Source organism: Melanostigma gelatinosum, assembly GCF_949748355.1.
Source record: "Melanostigma gelatinosum genome assembly, chromosome: 12".
NCBI classification, from domain to species: domain Eukaryota; kingdom Metazoa; phylum Chordata; class Actinopteri; order Perciformes; family Zoarcidae; genus Melanostigma; species Melanostigma gelatinosum.
This window is the reverse complement of record NC_136645.1, coordinates 909,429-924,691: the sequence shown is the minus strand read 5'-3', so window position 1 is coordinate 924,691 and position 15,263 is coordinate 909,429. Positions and strand designations below refer to the sequence as shown.

General features: G+C 42.0%; 1 protein-coding gene across 1 annotated transcript; it reads left to right on the top strand.

Annotated features, from left to right (window-relative positions):
• Positions 1-3,063: 3,063 nt before the first annotated feature.
• On the top strand, positions 3,064-14,878 carry sncga (synuclein, gamma a). The gene is made up of 5 exons (XM_079280707.1): positions 3,064-3,100; positions 3,916-4,043; positions 5,040-5,066; positions 10,098-10,154; positions 12,530-14,878. Exons 1-4 carry the CDS (start codon positions 3,070-3,072, stop codon positions 10,152-10,154), a joined length of 243 nt encoding a protein of 80 aa, XP_079136833.1. The 5' UTR covers positions 3,064-3,069; the 3' UTR covers positions 12,530-14,878.
• Positions 14,879-15,263: the final 385 nt, after the last annotated feature.

Here is a 15,263-nt window from a genome sequence, read left to right as displayed (position 1 = left end):
GAGGAGGGGGGGAGGGGGAGGGAGGGAGGGGGGGAGGACAAGTGCAGTTGAAGAACAAACTGTGAGGAGGGGGGGAGGGAGGGAGGGAGGATGACTTGATGGAGGGATGACTTGAGTGGTAAAAGACAGAACGTGGTAGAAAAAGGTAATTTTCACACCAAACTACACATCAAAGATTCTGATCTGTGTTTTATTTTGGTATAAAATGAAGACTTGAGTTTAAACAGGAAGCTGAACCGTACAATATTTAAAGTTCATCCAGAAATCAGACAAATGTATCGAAGAGGAAGTCTGTACAGGAACGAGGGAAGAATGAGGAGAGAGGGAAAGAGGAAGGGAGAGATGGAGGGATGAAGGGAGAGATAAAAGGAGAGATGGAGGGATGAAGGGAGAGAGGGAGGGAGCTCCTCAGCTGAAGCTCTTCCAGGAAAAAGGACTCTTGAGTTTAGAACATTAGAGGCTTCAGCAGCGCCACCATGAGGCCAAACAGGAAGTCACATGTTAGAGTGAAGTACTAATACCACAGAGTGAAAATACTCTAGACTGCCCTACTGTTATTACAGACACCTGAACTAACCACAGACACTAGACTGTCCTACTGTTATTACAGACACCTGAACTAACCACAGACACTAGACTGTCCTACTGTTATTACAGACACCTGAACTCACCACAGACACTAGACTGTCCTACTGTTATTACAGACACCTGAACTCACCACAGACACTAGACTGTCCTACTGTTATTACAGACACCTGAACTCACCACAGACACTAGACTCTCCTACTGTTATTACAGACACCTGAACTCACCACAGACACTAGACTGTCCTACTGTTATTACAGACACCTGAACTAACCACAGACACTAGACTGTCCTACTGTTATTACAGACACTGAACTCACCACAGACACTAGACTGTCCTACTGTTATTACAGACACTGAACTAACCACAGACACTAGACTGTCCTACTGTTATTACAGAAACCTGAACTAACCACAGACACATGACTGTCCTACTGTTATTACAGACACTGAACTAACCACAGACACTAGACTGTCCTACTGTTATTACAGACACTGAACTAACCACAGACACTAGACTGTCCTACTGTTATTACAGACACCTGAACTCACCACAGACACTAGACTGTCCTACTGTTATTACAGACACTGAACTCACCACAGACACTAGACTGTCCTACTGTTATTACAGACACTGAACTCACCACAGACACTAGACTGTCCTACTGTTATTACAGACACCTGAACTCACCACAGACAATAGACTGTCCTACTGTTATTACAGAAACCTGAACTAACCACAGACACTAGACTGTCCTACTGTTATTACAGACACCTGAACTAACCACAGACACTCGGCTGTCCTACTGTTATTACAGACACCTGAACTCACCACAGACACTAGACTGTCCGACTGTTATTACAGACAGCTGAACTAACCACAGACACTAGACTGTCCTACTGTTATTACAGACACTGAACTAACCACAGACACTAAACTGTCCTACTGTTATTACAGACACCTGAACTCACCACAGACACAAGACTGTCCTACTGTTATTACAGACACCTGAACTCACCACAGAAACTAGACTGTCCTACTGTTATTACAGACACTGAACTAACCACAGACACTAAACTGTCCTGCTGTTATTACAGACACCTGAACTCACCACAGACACAGACACACAGTCATATTCTCGCCGATATCGAGAGTTTATCCCTCATCATTTGTTACATTTCATATCGTCGTCCCATGCAGCCAGTGGACATTTTGCAAAGATGACCTCGTTGCTCATTGATTTAGATTTCTCTGATACACAGTCCTTCATATCAGAATAGACAAAGCGTCCATTAGAGGCTCATCAAATATGCATCCTCTCTGCTTCTTCCTGTAACTGACTGAGTGTGCAGCAGAACATCAGTCTGTTTCTGTTCTGTTTGTTGTGAATCACAGACTGTTCACTCACACAAAGAGTTTGTTCAGTTTGATGGGTCACATGTCCGACCAGCTCGACGCCCACTGAGAGAAGAATCCCACTGAAGACCAAGTAAACAACAACAAGTCCGCCAGACACTGATGTGGAAACCCAAAGGCCGCGTGGCCCAATGAGAGCCTGAATAAAATAGGATAACTAACATCGGAACGGAGGTAAAGAATGAAACCATCGTGAAGCAGAGTGATTGAATAATTCAGAGTCTCTGCAGGAAACCAGGTCAGATCCAGAGTCTGGTTGTTGAAGCAAAGTGAACCAAAGCTGTTTTCATTTTACACAAAAACAAATCACAGTGAATCTGAAACTTCTGATCAACCAGCCAAGTATCATGGCAGCGTGTGAAATAGTCACGAAATGCAGTCTGTTTGCTGCCTAACTATAAATATACAGTATATATAATATATATACATCTATATATACATACATATACATATATATATATATATATATATATATATATATATATATATACATACATATATATATATATATATATATATGTATGTAGCGGCCTTGGGTCCCCTGAAAGGCGCTATATAAATTAAAGTTATTATTATTATTATATATATATATACATATATATATGTATATATATACATCTATATATATATACATATACATATATATATGTATATATATATGCACATATATATATACATATATATGTATATATATATATATGTATATATATGTATATATATACATATATATATATATACATATATATATATATATATGTATATATATATATATATACATATATATATATATGTATATATATATATATACATATATATGTATATATATACACATATATATACATATATATATATATACATATATATGTATATATATACACATATATATATACATATATATATATATACTTTTTTTTTATGTATTTTTTTTATGTATATATATATATATATATACATATATTATATATGTATATATATATATATATATGTATATATATATATATATATACATATATAGATACAGGTTGCATCATGACTTTTTCTTCCTCTCTGTCTCAGGGAACAAGACGATGGAGGGCGTGGTGACCGGAGTCAACACAGGTGAACTCACTGCTACACGCTAATTAACATTCAGACCGAAAGGAAACATGTGACATGTCTCACGTCTACAGAGGGGACATCTTGAGTCCCTCCGACATTCCTCTGAAGTCGACACTCTGAAGTCAGAGAATGAAGGCCGGACAGATTGTAGATGCAGATGTTCGTCACAGTTCAAGATCACTTTGTGGAAGTCGTTTTCTCACAGAGGTCAATCCAGCAGACCTGTGAGGGACTTAGACCAACACTATTCATGTTACTCAGATCATCACGTGGAAGAAATCAGTGTTGTTGTAACCTGCTGCCTCAGAGAGGACGACTCTCTCTGTCCGATGATGCTTTTATTTTGTAGAAAGTCTCTTCACTAACAGATGATATTTAGTTTAGTCGATGTTCTAACTAAACTCTGTCTAAAGAGACAAAGATCCTCTGATATAAAGATCGTTAAGAGAAGAAATCAGCATCATTGGTCAAAAGAAACAGGAAGCTTAGATTTAAACAGGAACCGCTTCCTGTTTCTGTGTCAAGAGTTTCACAATAAAAGCATCCTGGAACAAGCTGGAGTTAAGTTGATCAATGCTCGTGTCGAGTTACTGTTGGAACATCAGCTGAACTCATCACAGTTGAATCAATATTTGCTGATCAATAAAGTGATTTGTGTGACGCTGAAGTTCGAATCAGTCCACATGTAAATAAAACATCCGCTTCTGAATGAGACACTTTTATTTATTCGAGTAGTTATTGTTGAAGTACAGAAGAAGAACATCTGATCAATAACTTATTCATGAGGAAACATGTTCTGTGATGTTGACGTCTAGTTGCCCAGAAGTCCAACCAACAGGCCAACGTGGTTGCTGACACCGCGGTTGCCGGGGCTGACGAGGTTGCCCAGGCGGCGGTGGACGGGGTGGAGAACGCGGCGGTGGCGAGCGGATTCGTCAGCGCGGTGAGTGATGTCACATCACATGACCCCATAGGAAGTGATCTATTCATGTCTTTTTATACATTTCAAATGTGGTTAATACCGTTTTTCTTCATTCATTTTTATTTTAGTTTTAATTGTAATTTAAATTGTAATTTAAAGTAAAATCCTGTAAAAATGTTCATTTAGAATTTTCTTTCCAGGTTCAGAACGTAATTTTGGTATTTTAGAGTAAACTAATGCAGAAATATAAACAATACGATCTGAAATATAAATTTAAATAACTTCATATTCATTTCACTTTGTTCAGGAAACATTGTTGAAGTTAATTCTCGGTGCGTTCGAGTCTCTGGAGGTCAAAAGAGAAGAAACGACGGAGACGGAGAAAAACTATTTCAAATAAAACACTTCACAGAGTGGACGACTGAATCAAATTACACAACGGTGTCTGACTCTAAATGGACCCTAAAGCATCCCCTGCTTTATGGTTTATTAGAGACCTGTCAATCACAGTAGCCCCGCCCTAAAGCTTTATGGTTTATTAGAGACCTGTCAATCACAGTAGCCCCGCCCTAAAGCATCCCCTGCTTTATGGTCTGTGTGACTCTAAATGGACCATAATGTACTAAATGAACATCATGCTGTATTGAAGAAGACTTGAAACTAGAGATTGAGACATAAACTCATGTTTACAATGTTTACTGAGGTAATAAATCAAGAGAGAAGTAGAGTCATTTTCTATAGACTTCTATACAACCAGAGGAGTCGCCCCCTGGTGGCCACTAGAGAGAATGCAGCTTTAAGACGTGAAGCTTTGAAGAACTTTAAAGAACCGGAGGTTGCCTTCTGCACAAAAACTCTTCTGCATGAAGTGACAGGAAGTGATAAAATGCTGACTCGTCTGGTTTTTAGGACTCATTCCTGCAGCTCAGTGTATAAGAATCTTACGGCGATTAATATTTGTGTTGATAACTTTCATTTTCTGTCTTGAACGAATCTCTGGTGATTGGCGGAGAACAGGAGGAGGCGGGACCAGTGGCTGAGGAGGTGCCTGATTGGCCGGGGGGTTGAGTGACTGATTGCACGGCATGATGCTCGTTGGCTGATTTGACTTGCTGACTTTAATGCTTTTCAGAACTCACAGCTTCAGAGGAAGTGATGTTTATCTCATTACAGTCATCAGACAATAAATCAGTGGTGAAAAGTACTACGTGTATTTACTGAAATACTGCACTGAAGCGGAAATTGAAGGTACTTTTACTTAAATTGAGAATTTCCATTTCATGCTTTCTACTTCTTCTCATCTCAGAGGGAAATATTCTACTTTTCACTGAGCTACATTTATTTGATAATTACTAGTTGCTTGAATCATGTGAAAGATAAAGTGATAAATGGTGATGTACAGTGGTAATAATCTCCCCGGTGAACTGGAGGCTTCTTCAGATCACCTGTTGGCTCCTGATGAGGACCTGAGAGCAGCTCAGTCTCTCCTGTTGACCAATCAGAGTGTGACGACGGCTTTCCTTTAAGAGACATGAACTCTCTGATCCGTAATGCAGACCCGATGTTCACAGATTGACCCAGAGTCTCTGCTCTCCGGGTCCTTTCACACTTCTTTGCTGTCTTAAGTTGAGGGTGATTTTGAGTGTTGTGAAACCAGCTGGAGCGAATATTAATTTGATTTCATTTAATTAGTATCGCCTAAATCGCAAATTGTCCTCAGAGGGCTTTACAATCTGAAAAACGTACGACATCCTCTGACCTTTGACCCTCATATTCAAGAAGGAAAAACTAAAAAAAAAACACTTTAAATGAATGTTAAAAAAAGAAGGATGGACAGAAGTGTGATGGATGTCTTGTATGAAAAATGAACAACATCATAGTTACAATCAATCCGTATGACTGTCGATATTCTGTGTTCTGTTTTTTGGGAACTGGATCTCAGGGTTCCTAACGATCAGCGGAGATCTGGGGAATCAGTCCTGCCAGTCGAATTAAAATGAGCTCATCAGCAGCTGCAACATTCAAGTGATGAACACATGAATGCATTAGAGAGGAGCAGATCAATCAGAACATATAAATACTACAGATACCTGCGCCCCGTTTAGAAGATGACTTCTACAAAGTACTACTATCCTTCTTCTGCTCTTTACTTCTCACTGCTGCTGTTGAGTTCTGTTTTCAATCAATACTATTTTCAAGAAATTCTGATTAGCATGAAGCTAACATTATGCTAACGAGATTCAGAGTCAATAACATTAAGTGCAGAATTATAATTTTACATTATATTCAACAATAAGACCAGCTAGCTATCAGCCATGTCATGTGATACAAAGTATCAGTACGCTATGAGGGACAGAGTACTTCTATGATACAAAGTATCAGTACGCTATGAGGGACAGAGTACTTCTGTGATACAAAGTATCAGTACGCTATGAGAGACAGAGTACTTCTGTGATACAAAGTATCAGTACGCTATGAGAGACAGAGTACTTCTATGATACAAAGTATCAGTACGCTATGAGAGACAGAGTACTTCTGTGATACAAAGTATCAGTACGCTATGAGAGACAGAGTACTTCTATGATACAAAGTATCAGTACGCTATGAGAGACAGAGTACTTCGATGATACAAAGTATCAGTACGCTATGAGGGACAGAGTACTTCTATGATACAAAGTATCAGTACGCTATGAGGGACAGAGTACTTCTATGATACAAAGTATCAGTACGCTATGAGGGACAGAGTACTTCTATGATACAAAGTATCAGTACGCTATGAGAGACAGAGTACTTCTATGATACAAAGTATCAGTACGCTATGAGGGACAGAGTACTTCTATGATACAAAGTATCAGTACGCTATGAGGGACAGAGTACTTCTATGATACAAAGTATCAGTACGCTATGAGAGACAGAGTACTTCTGTGATACAAAGTATCAGTACGCTATGAGAGACAGAGTACTTCTGTGATACAAAGTATCAGTACGCTATGAGGGACAGAGTACTTCTATGATACAAAGTATCAGTACGCTATGAGAGACAGAGTACTTCTATGATACAAAGTATCAGTACGCTATGAGGGACAGAGTACTTCTATGATACAAAGTATCAGTATGCTATGAGGGACAGAGTACTTCTGTGATACAAAGTATCAGTACGCTATGAGAGACAGAGTACTTCTGTGATACAAAGTATCAGTACGCTATGAGGGACAGAGTACTTCTATGATACAAAGTATCAGTACGCTATGAGAGACAGAGTACTTCGATGATACAAAGTATCAGTACGCTATGAGGGACAGAGTACTTCTATGATACAAAGTATCAGTACGCTATGAGAGACAGAGTACTTCGATGATACAAAGTATCAGTACGCTATGAGGGACAGAGTACTTCTATGATACAAAGTATCAGTACGCTATGAGGGACAGAGTACTTCTATGATACAAAGTATCAGTACGCTATGAGGGACAGAGTACTTCTATGATACAAAGTATCAGTACGCTATGAGAGACAGAGTACTTCTATGATACAAAGTATCAGTACGCTATGAGGGACAGAGTACTTCTATGATACAAAGTATCAGTACGCTATGAGGGACAGAGTACTTCTATGATACAAAGTATCAGTACGCTATGAGAGACAGAGTACTTCTGTGATACAAAGTATCAGTACGCTATGAGAGACAGAGTACTTCTGTGATACAAAGTATCAGTACGCTATGAGGGACAGAGTACTTCTATGATACAAAGTATCAGTACGCTATGAGAGACAGAGTACTTCTATGATACAAAGTATCAGTACGCTATGAGGGACAGAGTACTTCTATGATACAAAGTATCAGTATGCTATGAGGGACAGAGTACTTCTGTGATACAAAGTATCAGTACGCTATGAGAGACAGAGTACTTCTGTGATACAAAGTATCAGTACGCTATGAGGGACAGAGTACTTCTATGATACAAAGTATCAGTACGCTATGAGGGACAGAGTACTTCTATGATACAAAGTATCAGTACGCTATGAGAGACAGAGTACTTCTGTGATACAAAGTATCAGTACGCTATGAGAGACAGAGTACTTCTGTGATACAAAGTATCAGTACGCTATGGGAGACAGAGTACTTCTATGATACAAAGTATCAGTACGCTATGAGGGACAGAGTACTTCTATGATACAAAGTATCAGTACGCTATGAGAGACAGAGTACTTCGATGATACAAAGTATCAGTACGCTATGAGGGACAGAGTACTTCTTATGATACAAAGTATCAGTACGCTATGGGAGACACAGTACTTATTGTGTGATACAAAGTATCAGTACGTTCATAGCCAGCGCTTTCATTTATAATGGTGAACAGACAGTACAACTGGAAGTACTTAGTAGGTGTTCATGGTACTTGGATACTTGATACTCCTGATTCATTCCTGATAATGGACACCCTGCAGCCAATCAGAATACAGTATTCACTCAGACTATGAATAAATGTACTCTTCGGTGGCAATCGCCTCTGAGAGATGTAGTCATAGTAGTGGTAGTGGTGGTAGTGGTAGTAGTGGTAGTAGTGGTAGTGGTATTAGTGGTAGTAGTGGTAGTAGTAGTGGTATTAGTGGTAGTAGTAGTAGTGGTAGTAGTGGTAGTGGTAGTGGTAGTAGTGGTATTAGTGGTAGTAGTGGTAGTAGTAGTGGTGGTAGTAGTGGTAGTAGTGGTGGTGGTAGTAGTGGTAGTGGTAGTAGTGGTAGTAGTAGTAGTCGTAGTAGTAGTGGTAGTAGTAGTAGAGGTAGTAGTGGTAGTAGTGGTAGTGGTAGTAGTGGTAGTAGTAGTGGTAGTAGTGGTAGTAGTAGTAGTAGTGGTAGTAGTAGTTGTAGTGGTAGTAGTGGTAGTGGTAGTAGTGGTAGTAGTAGTAGTAGTAGTCGTGGTAGTAGTGGTAGTAGTGGTAGTGGTAGTAGTGGTAGTAGTGGTAGTAGTGGTAGTAGTAGTTGTAGTGGTAGTAGTGGTAGTGGTAGTAGTGGTAATAGTAGTAGTAGTAGTTGTGGTAGTAGTGGTAGTAGTGGTAGTGGTGGTAGTGGTAGTAGTGGTAGTAGTAGTAGTGGTAGTAGTAGTTGTAGTGGTAGTAGTGGTAGTGGTAGTAGTGGTAGTAGTAGTAGTAGTAGTTGTGGTAGTAGTGGTAGTAGTGGTAGTGGTGGTAGTGGTAGTAGTGGTAGTAGTGGTAGTAGTAGTAGTAGTGGTAGTGGTAGTAGTAGTAGTAGTGGTAGTAGTAGTTGTAGTGGTAGTAGTGGTAGTGGTAGTAGTGGTAGTAGTAGTAGTAGTAGTTGTGGTAGTAGTGGTAGTGGTGGTAGTGGTAGTAGTGGTAGTAGTGGTAGTAGTAGTAGTAGTGGTAGTAGTGGTAGTTGTGAGAACAGGATGGCTTCCAGAGCAGTAAACATTACATAACTCACAGATGCGTATGTAATGTCCTCTTTGATATGAACGGACTTCTATTTGCATTACAGATATTTAAGCAGGAACACTACATGGCTGGAATGCTGCTCGTATCTCCGTGTGATGACGGTTTCCATTCACAGGTTCATGAAACTAACAGCATGATGGAGCAGGATGCACGGCTCCTCATTATGCTGATGACGCCTCTCTTTACTCTACTAACAGCTGCACCCTTCAGAGGAAGAAGGAACATGACATCTTTGTTCTATTGATAACATGTATTTTCTGAACAGTTTATAATGAGTTTACTTTTGATTCATTTCACCATAATGAGTATAACTCTTGGCTAGTTGTGCTTTCTTGAGCTCTAGGAAACAGAGAAACAAGTCTAACAAGAACAATGAAGATCAGGTTAGAACAAGTGGAGTTTAGATGTTAGGTGTAGAAATGTTTCCTGTTCATCACGACATCAATGACTAACAGAGAATTCTCTGCTCTGAATAGTGAGATGTGTTTTGCAGGTTAAATCTTAAATTCATACGTAACATTGAAGAGTTTGTTTCTTCTTCTGGGAGAAGTGCAGCTTTGTATATGAATGGATTTGTAAGAAGGTGGAGTTTAGTCATGTGACCTCTGCTCTGTCTCACCTGCAGGCCGTCCTCCCAAAAACAGAAGCAGGAGGAGAACAGACTGAACAGGCTGCTCAGTAGGTGAGAGAACTAACGGCAGCGACACATTTCACACCCCAACAGGAGGGAATAGTGCTGATGTTGGGGACTATTTTCAGCGGCGAATGAATCCACATTTGGAGCTCCAGTGAGTATTTTTGGCAGCAGATCTCAGACCAGTTTTACCTCTAGTTCAGGGATTCCCAAAGTGGGGTGCGCGCACCCCTGGGGGTGCGCGAGCTGCCTCTAGGGGGTGCGCGAGAGGAAAAATGTAATGGCGGTGCAGTCCTGTCTCCTAAAAATTACGTTCCCCCAAAACTAAAATGCATTCTCAATTACGTTTTACCACGAACGTATTTTCTCCCTGATTACGTTTGTGTTTGACGTACAAATACGTTTCTCATCAACATATCTTTGCTGTACTCTAGTCTTTATTATTTTTCTGTGATCTGCCTCGCCTCTACCCCGCCACCCACGAGTTGTTGACCCGCGGCCTGTTCCGAGGGCTGAAGACCTGACGATCGGGTGCCTCACGGCGGGGACGGCTGGAGACCTCGCGTCCCGGCGCCAACGAGTGAGCGCCGCCACTCGGAACCATAAAACCAAGTCCCGGATTTCACCCGGGGGACATTCTGGAGGTATTGTGACCGGGTGATGTGCCTCGTTGCTGGGGAGGTATGAGCCGAGAGTGGCGGGGTGTTATGGAGGTATATATTACAACTCGGTGTTGTTCCCGTGCGTGCATGAGCGCATTTCTGCCGAAGACAGGCGGCGTGTTGTGGTAGTATTCTGACCGCGTAATAGGGAGAAGGAGAGGCGGTGGTGGAGAGGGAAAAATGTTAAAGAGATGGTGGAATGTATGATTGGAGAGAGAGAAGCGAACAAGTTGGACGTGATCCCGGTGTCCAACAACACTGTCGCGCACATCGATGCTTTGTCCGAAGACATCCTGGCTACATTGGTCGGTCGCGTGAAGAAGAGTGAGTTTTACTCTCTGCAAGTAGACGAGCCTACAGATGTGGCCAATCTGGCCAATCGTCCGTTACCTTCGTAACGTTACGTCCGTTACCTTTTCGAAGGCACGAAAACAAACGCCACGCGCGAGCAAACTGTTCTCTCATTCGTCCGATTTTTATGCGGCTCTGTTGCTTTTTTTTTTTTAAGGTGTGTGTGTGTGTGGGGGGGGGGGGGGGGGGTTGGGGGTGCGTGAAGCCGGTCGGGATGTAGAAGGGGGTGCGTGGCCTAAAAAGTTTGGGAACCGCTGATCTAGTTGATCCCTCGGGTAAAAAGTGAACTTGAGAAGACTTCCTTTCTTTTAAAACGTTCAGGTCTCATCTTACTGGTTGATTTGAATCTTACGCCACGAGTCTGTGCAGCGGGGAAAAACTAATGTATAAAGATCTGTTTGTTTCCATTTATTCTAAACAGACAGACAGTCCTCCTGCTGGGGACTGAGGGACCATTTAGTCTCCATGAAGATAATTTCAAACAGTGTGTGTTATACTGTAGGAACCACAGACTGAACATATGAAGTGGACGTAGTCATGATGTCACCCATTGGTTTACTGATGTTGTGAAGCCTTGAGTTTGACGTTTTGTCCGTCGCCATCTTGACTTTTTTTGCAACCAGTGAACAGGAAGTGACCATATCTGGACTGAGGAGTGACGTAGAGACCTGTCAATCAGCGTGTAGCCCCGCCCTAAAGCATCCCCTGCTTTATAGTGTGTGTGACTCTAAATGGACCATAATGTACTAAATGAACATCATGCTGAATTGAAGAAGACTTGAAACTAGAGATTGAGACATAAACTCATGTTTACAATGTTTACTGAGGGAATAAATCAAGAGAGAAGTAGAGTCATTTTCTCATAGACTTCTATACAACCAGAGGAGTCGCCCCCTGGTGGACACTAGAGAGAATGCTGCTTTAAGACATGAAGCATCGGCTTCACTTCAAAGAACCGGAGGTTGTCTCCTGGTAGGAACACTGAACAAACACTTTCCCAGAAGGCAACAGGCTGTACAACTGAACAGCATCTCTTCTGATAAGTAACTGATGATACTAGTTTGTTTTTTATCTGCTGATGTTGTTGAATGTGTGTTAGCATGTTGGACGTGTTTCCATTCAACGGCAACACGCCGTCGTCGTCGTCTTCTACACAACTCTCTCTCCATTGCTGTTGTCCTCAGGGACGTACTGTTACTGAAATCCTTTGAGACGGAGATGAGAAAATAGTAATTTTACCGCTAATACATTTTTTTTGGTATAAAAAGAATGTGCTGAGGCTGAAGACCTTCGAGACCCTTTAGGATATAAAGGAGCCAGACTGGGTTAACGTCAGCGAGTACCCGCGGGTTTGTTTTAGTGTTCACACTTCTATCTACTTTCATTCTTCTTCTTTTCTTTCCCGCTCAGAATCTCGTCCTCACCGACCTGCTGTCACTTCCTGTTTCCTCCCGTCCAATGAGCAACCAGAGAAGAGGAACCTTTACATTTTATGAATGGTCCTCCCTATCGTACTGTGTGTAACTTAACCTCATCAACCAATAGATACCCTCCTCATCCTCCACTGGAAAACACACACATGAACTATTAATGAATCCCTGAACACGCACACGCACACACACACACACACACACACATGAACTATTAATGAATCCCTGAACACACACACACACACACACACACACACATACACACACACACACACACACATGAACTATTAATGAATCCCTGAACACGCACACACACACACACACACACACACACACATACACACACACATGAACTATTAATGAATCCCTTAATACACACACACACACACACAAACTATTAATGAATCCCTGAACACGCACGCACACACACACACACACACACACACACACACACATACACACACACACATGAACTATTAATGAATCCCTGAACACGCACGCACACACACACACACACACACACACACACACACACACATACACACACACACATGAACTATTAATGAATCCCTTAACACACACACACACACACAAACACTCCTGTGGTGTTCCGCAAGGGTCGGTCCTCGGCCCCATCCTCTTCTTTATTTACATGCTCCCCCTCGGTGGTGTCATCAGCAGACATAGGATGTCTTTCCACTGTTATGCTGATGATACACAGCTCTACATCAAAACTGCCCCAAGCCCCTCTGCAGCCATGTCACGTCTCACCTCCTGTCTTGGGGAGATGAAGGCGTGGATGAGCAACAACTTTCTCCAGTTAAACAGCAGCAAAACCGAAGCCCTCCTTGTTGCCACTCCACACCAGGTTCAGTCATCCTCCATAACTCATCTCACCTTCGACGGTCAGGTCACCCCCCTCGCCTCCACAGTCACTAATCTGGGAGTTAAGTTTGACCCACACTTGTCCTTTAATGACCATATAAAACACCTGTGCATCTCGTTTTATCATCTCAAAAACATCTCCAAACTCCGCCCACTTTAACCCGTCAGATGCAGAGAAGCTCGTCCACGCCTTTATATCCTCAAGACTGGACTACTGCAACTCACTATTCACTGGGATCACTGGCAAGAACATCCAGAAGCTGCAATACATCCAAAGCAGCGCTGCCAGGATCCTGATGAGAGTCTGGAAGTATGAGCACATAACACCCATTCTGCACTCCCTACACTGGCTCCCTGTCTCGTTCCAGATTGACTACAAAGTCCTACTCCTCACACATAAATGCATAAATGGACACGCACCTCCCTACCTACAAGACCTCATCACTCCCCAAATCTCCACCCGCACCCTCAGATCATCAAACAGCTCCTCCGGGTCCCCAGCACCAAGCTCCGCACCATGAGCGACCGGGCCTTTGGCTCGGCAGCTCCACGCCTGTGGACCAGATCCCTGACCACCTAAGGGCAACACAGACCCTGGTCTCTTTAAGACCGGCCTAAAAACCTTTCTATTCAGGAAAGCCTTTCTGACCTAAGTCACTGTCAGGTATTTCTTTTGTGTTTCTGTTCATTCACTGGTTTTGATTTTATTATAGTTTTAACTCTGCTTTTTACTATGTTTTTACTGTGTACTGGCTCTGTGGCACTCTGAGATTTTTTTTTATAAAAAATGAAAAGTGCGTTACAAATAAAATACATTATTATTATTACATGAACTATTAATGAATCCCTGAACACACACACACACACACACACACATGAACTGTTAATGAGCCCTTAATGCAGTGATTCTTAACCATAGCGCCACCTAGAGGGCCGCGAAAAACTTTCAGTTTTGCACCTGTGGGCCGCGAGGGCCGCGGGACCGCATAGGTTATCAATTGAAGACACCAGAGATATTACTGTTATCCATGAGACGCTCAGTTACAATACAGCTTCCCACCACCTGGTGGCGGTAATGCGTCAGTCAGTTGTTTAACAAGCTGCAATAAGCAGAAGAAGACACTCAGCTAGCCGCTAGCCTGTAGCGAAAGTTATGGATAAGTTATTAAAAAGAAAAAATGAAGACGACAGTGGTGCCATACCCCCCAAAAGTCTAAATGTGTGCGCAAGTACAACCCTGACTTTCTGAAGTACGGCTTTGTGAACGGAGGCAACGAGGCAGAGCCGAGGGCTCAGTGTGTGGAATGTGAGCTAATGCTATCAAACGAAGCACTGGAGCCTTCAGAAATAAAGCGACACGTAGCGACGAAACATCCAACGCTCGTGGGAAAGTCTGTTGGGCTTATTGTTGTGTATGCAGGTTTACATACACATGATAATAAATGTCTTTGTGATCATCACATTGTATCATCTCATTTATTTAACAAGGGTTTTGCCTGTTCAACACCGGCATCCTCGATCCCCTCCCCTTCCGTTCCTACGGCTTGTTTGCGCAAATACGTCACAAAACATGTCAGTGTTTGGTTTCCCAGCATGCCCAAAATCCTCATCTTTGCAAAGAAATCATCGATTTTCTTTCATTTCTTATGGTTTCTCCACAAAAGGAGCCCACACACACACTGTCCAAAGTCGCCATAACCGCTGCAAGTCGTATCTTGTAGCATTTCGACGGAAAAAGACACATTACAGACCCGACAACGTGCTAGCGGATGTTACCATGGAGCTCCTGCCTTCAGGAAACGCTAGTACTTATAGTACAAACCTTATCC

Coding starts and splice junctions, on each gene's coding strand:
- sncga (XM_079280707.1), top strand. CDS start 3,070: ATGGAGGGCGTGGTGACCGGAGTCAACACAG. Junction 3,101..3,915: donor GGTGACCGGAGTCAACACAG/GTGAACTCACTG, acceptor GTTGACGTCTAG/TTGCCCAGAAGTCCAACCAA. Junction 4,044..5,039: donor CGAGCGGATTCGTCAGCGCG/GTGAGTGATGTC, acceptor GGCGGAGAACAG/GAGGAGGCGGGACCAGTGGC.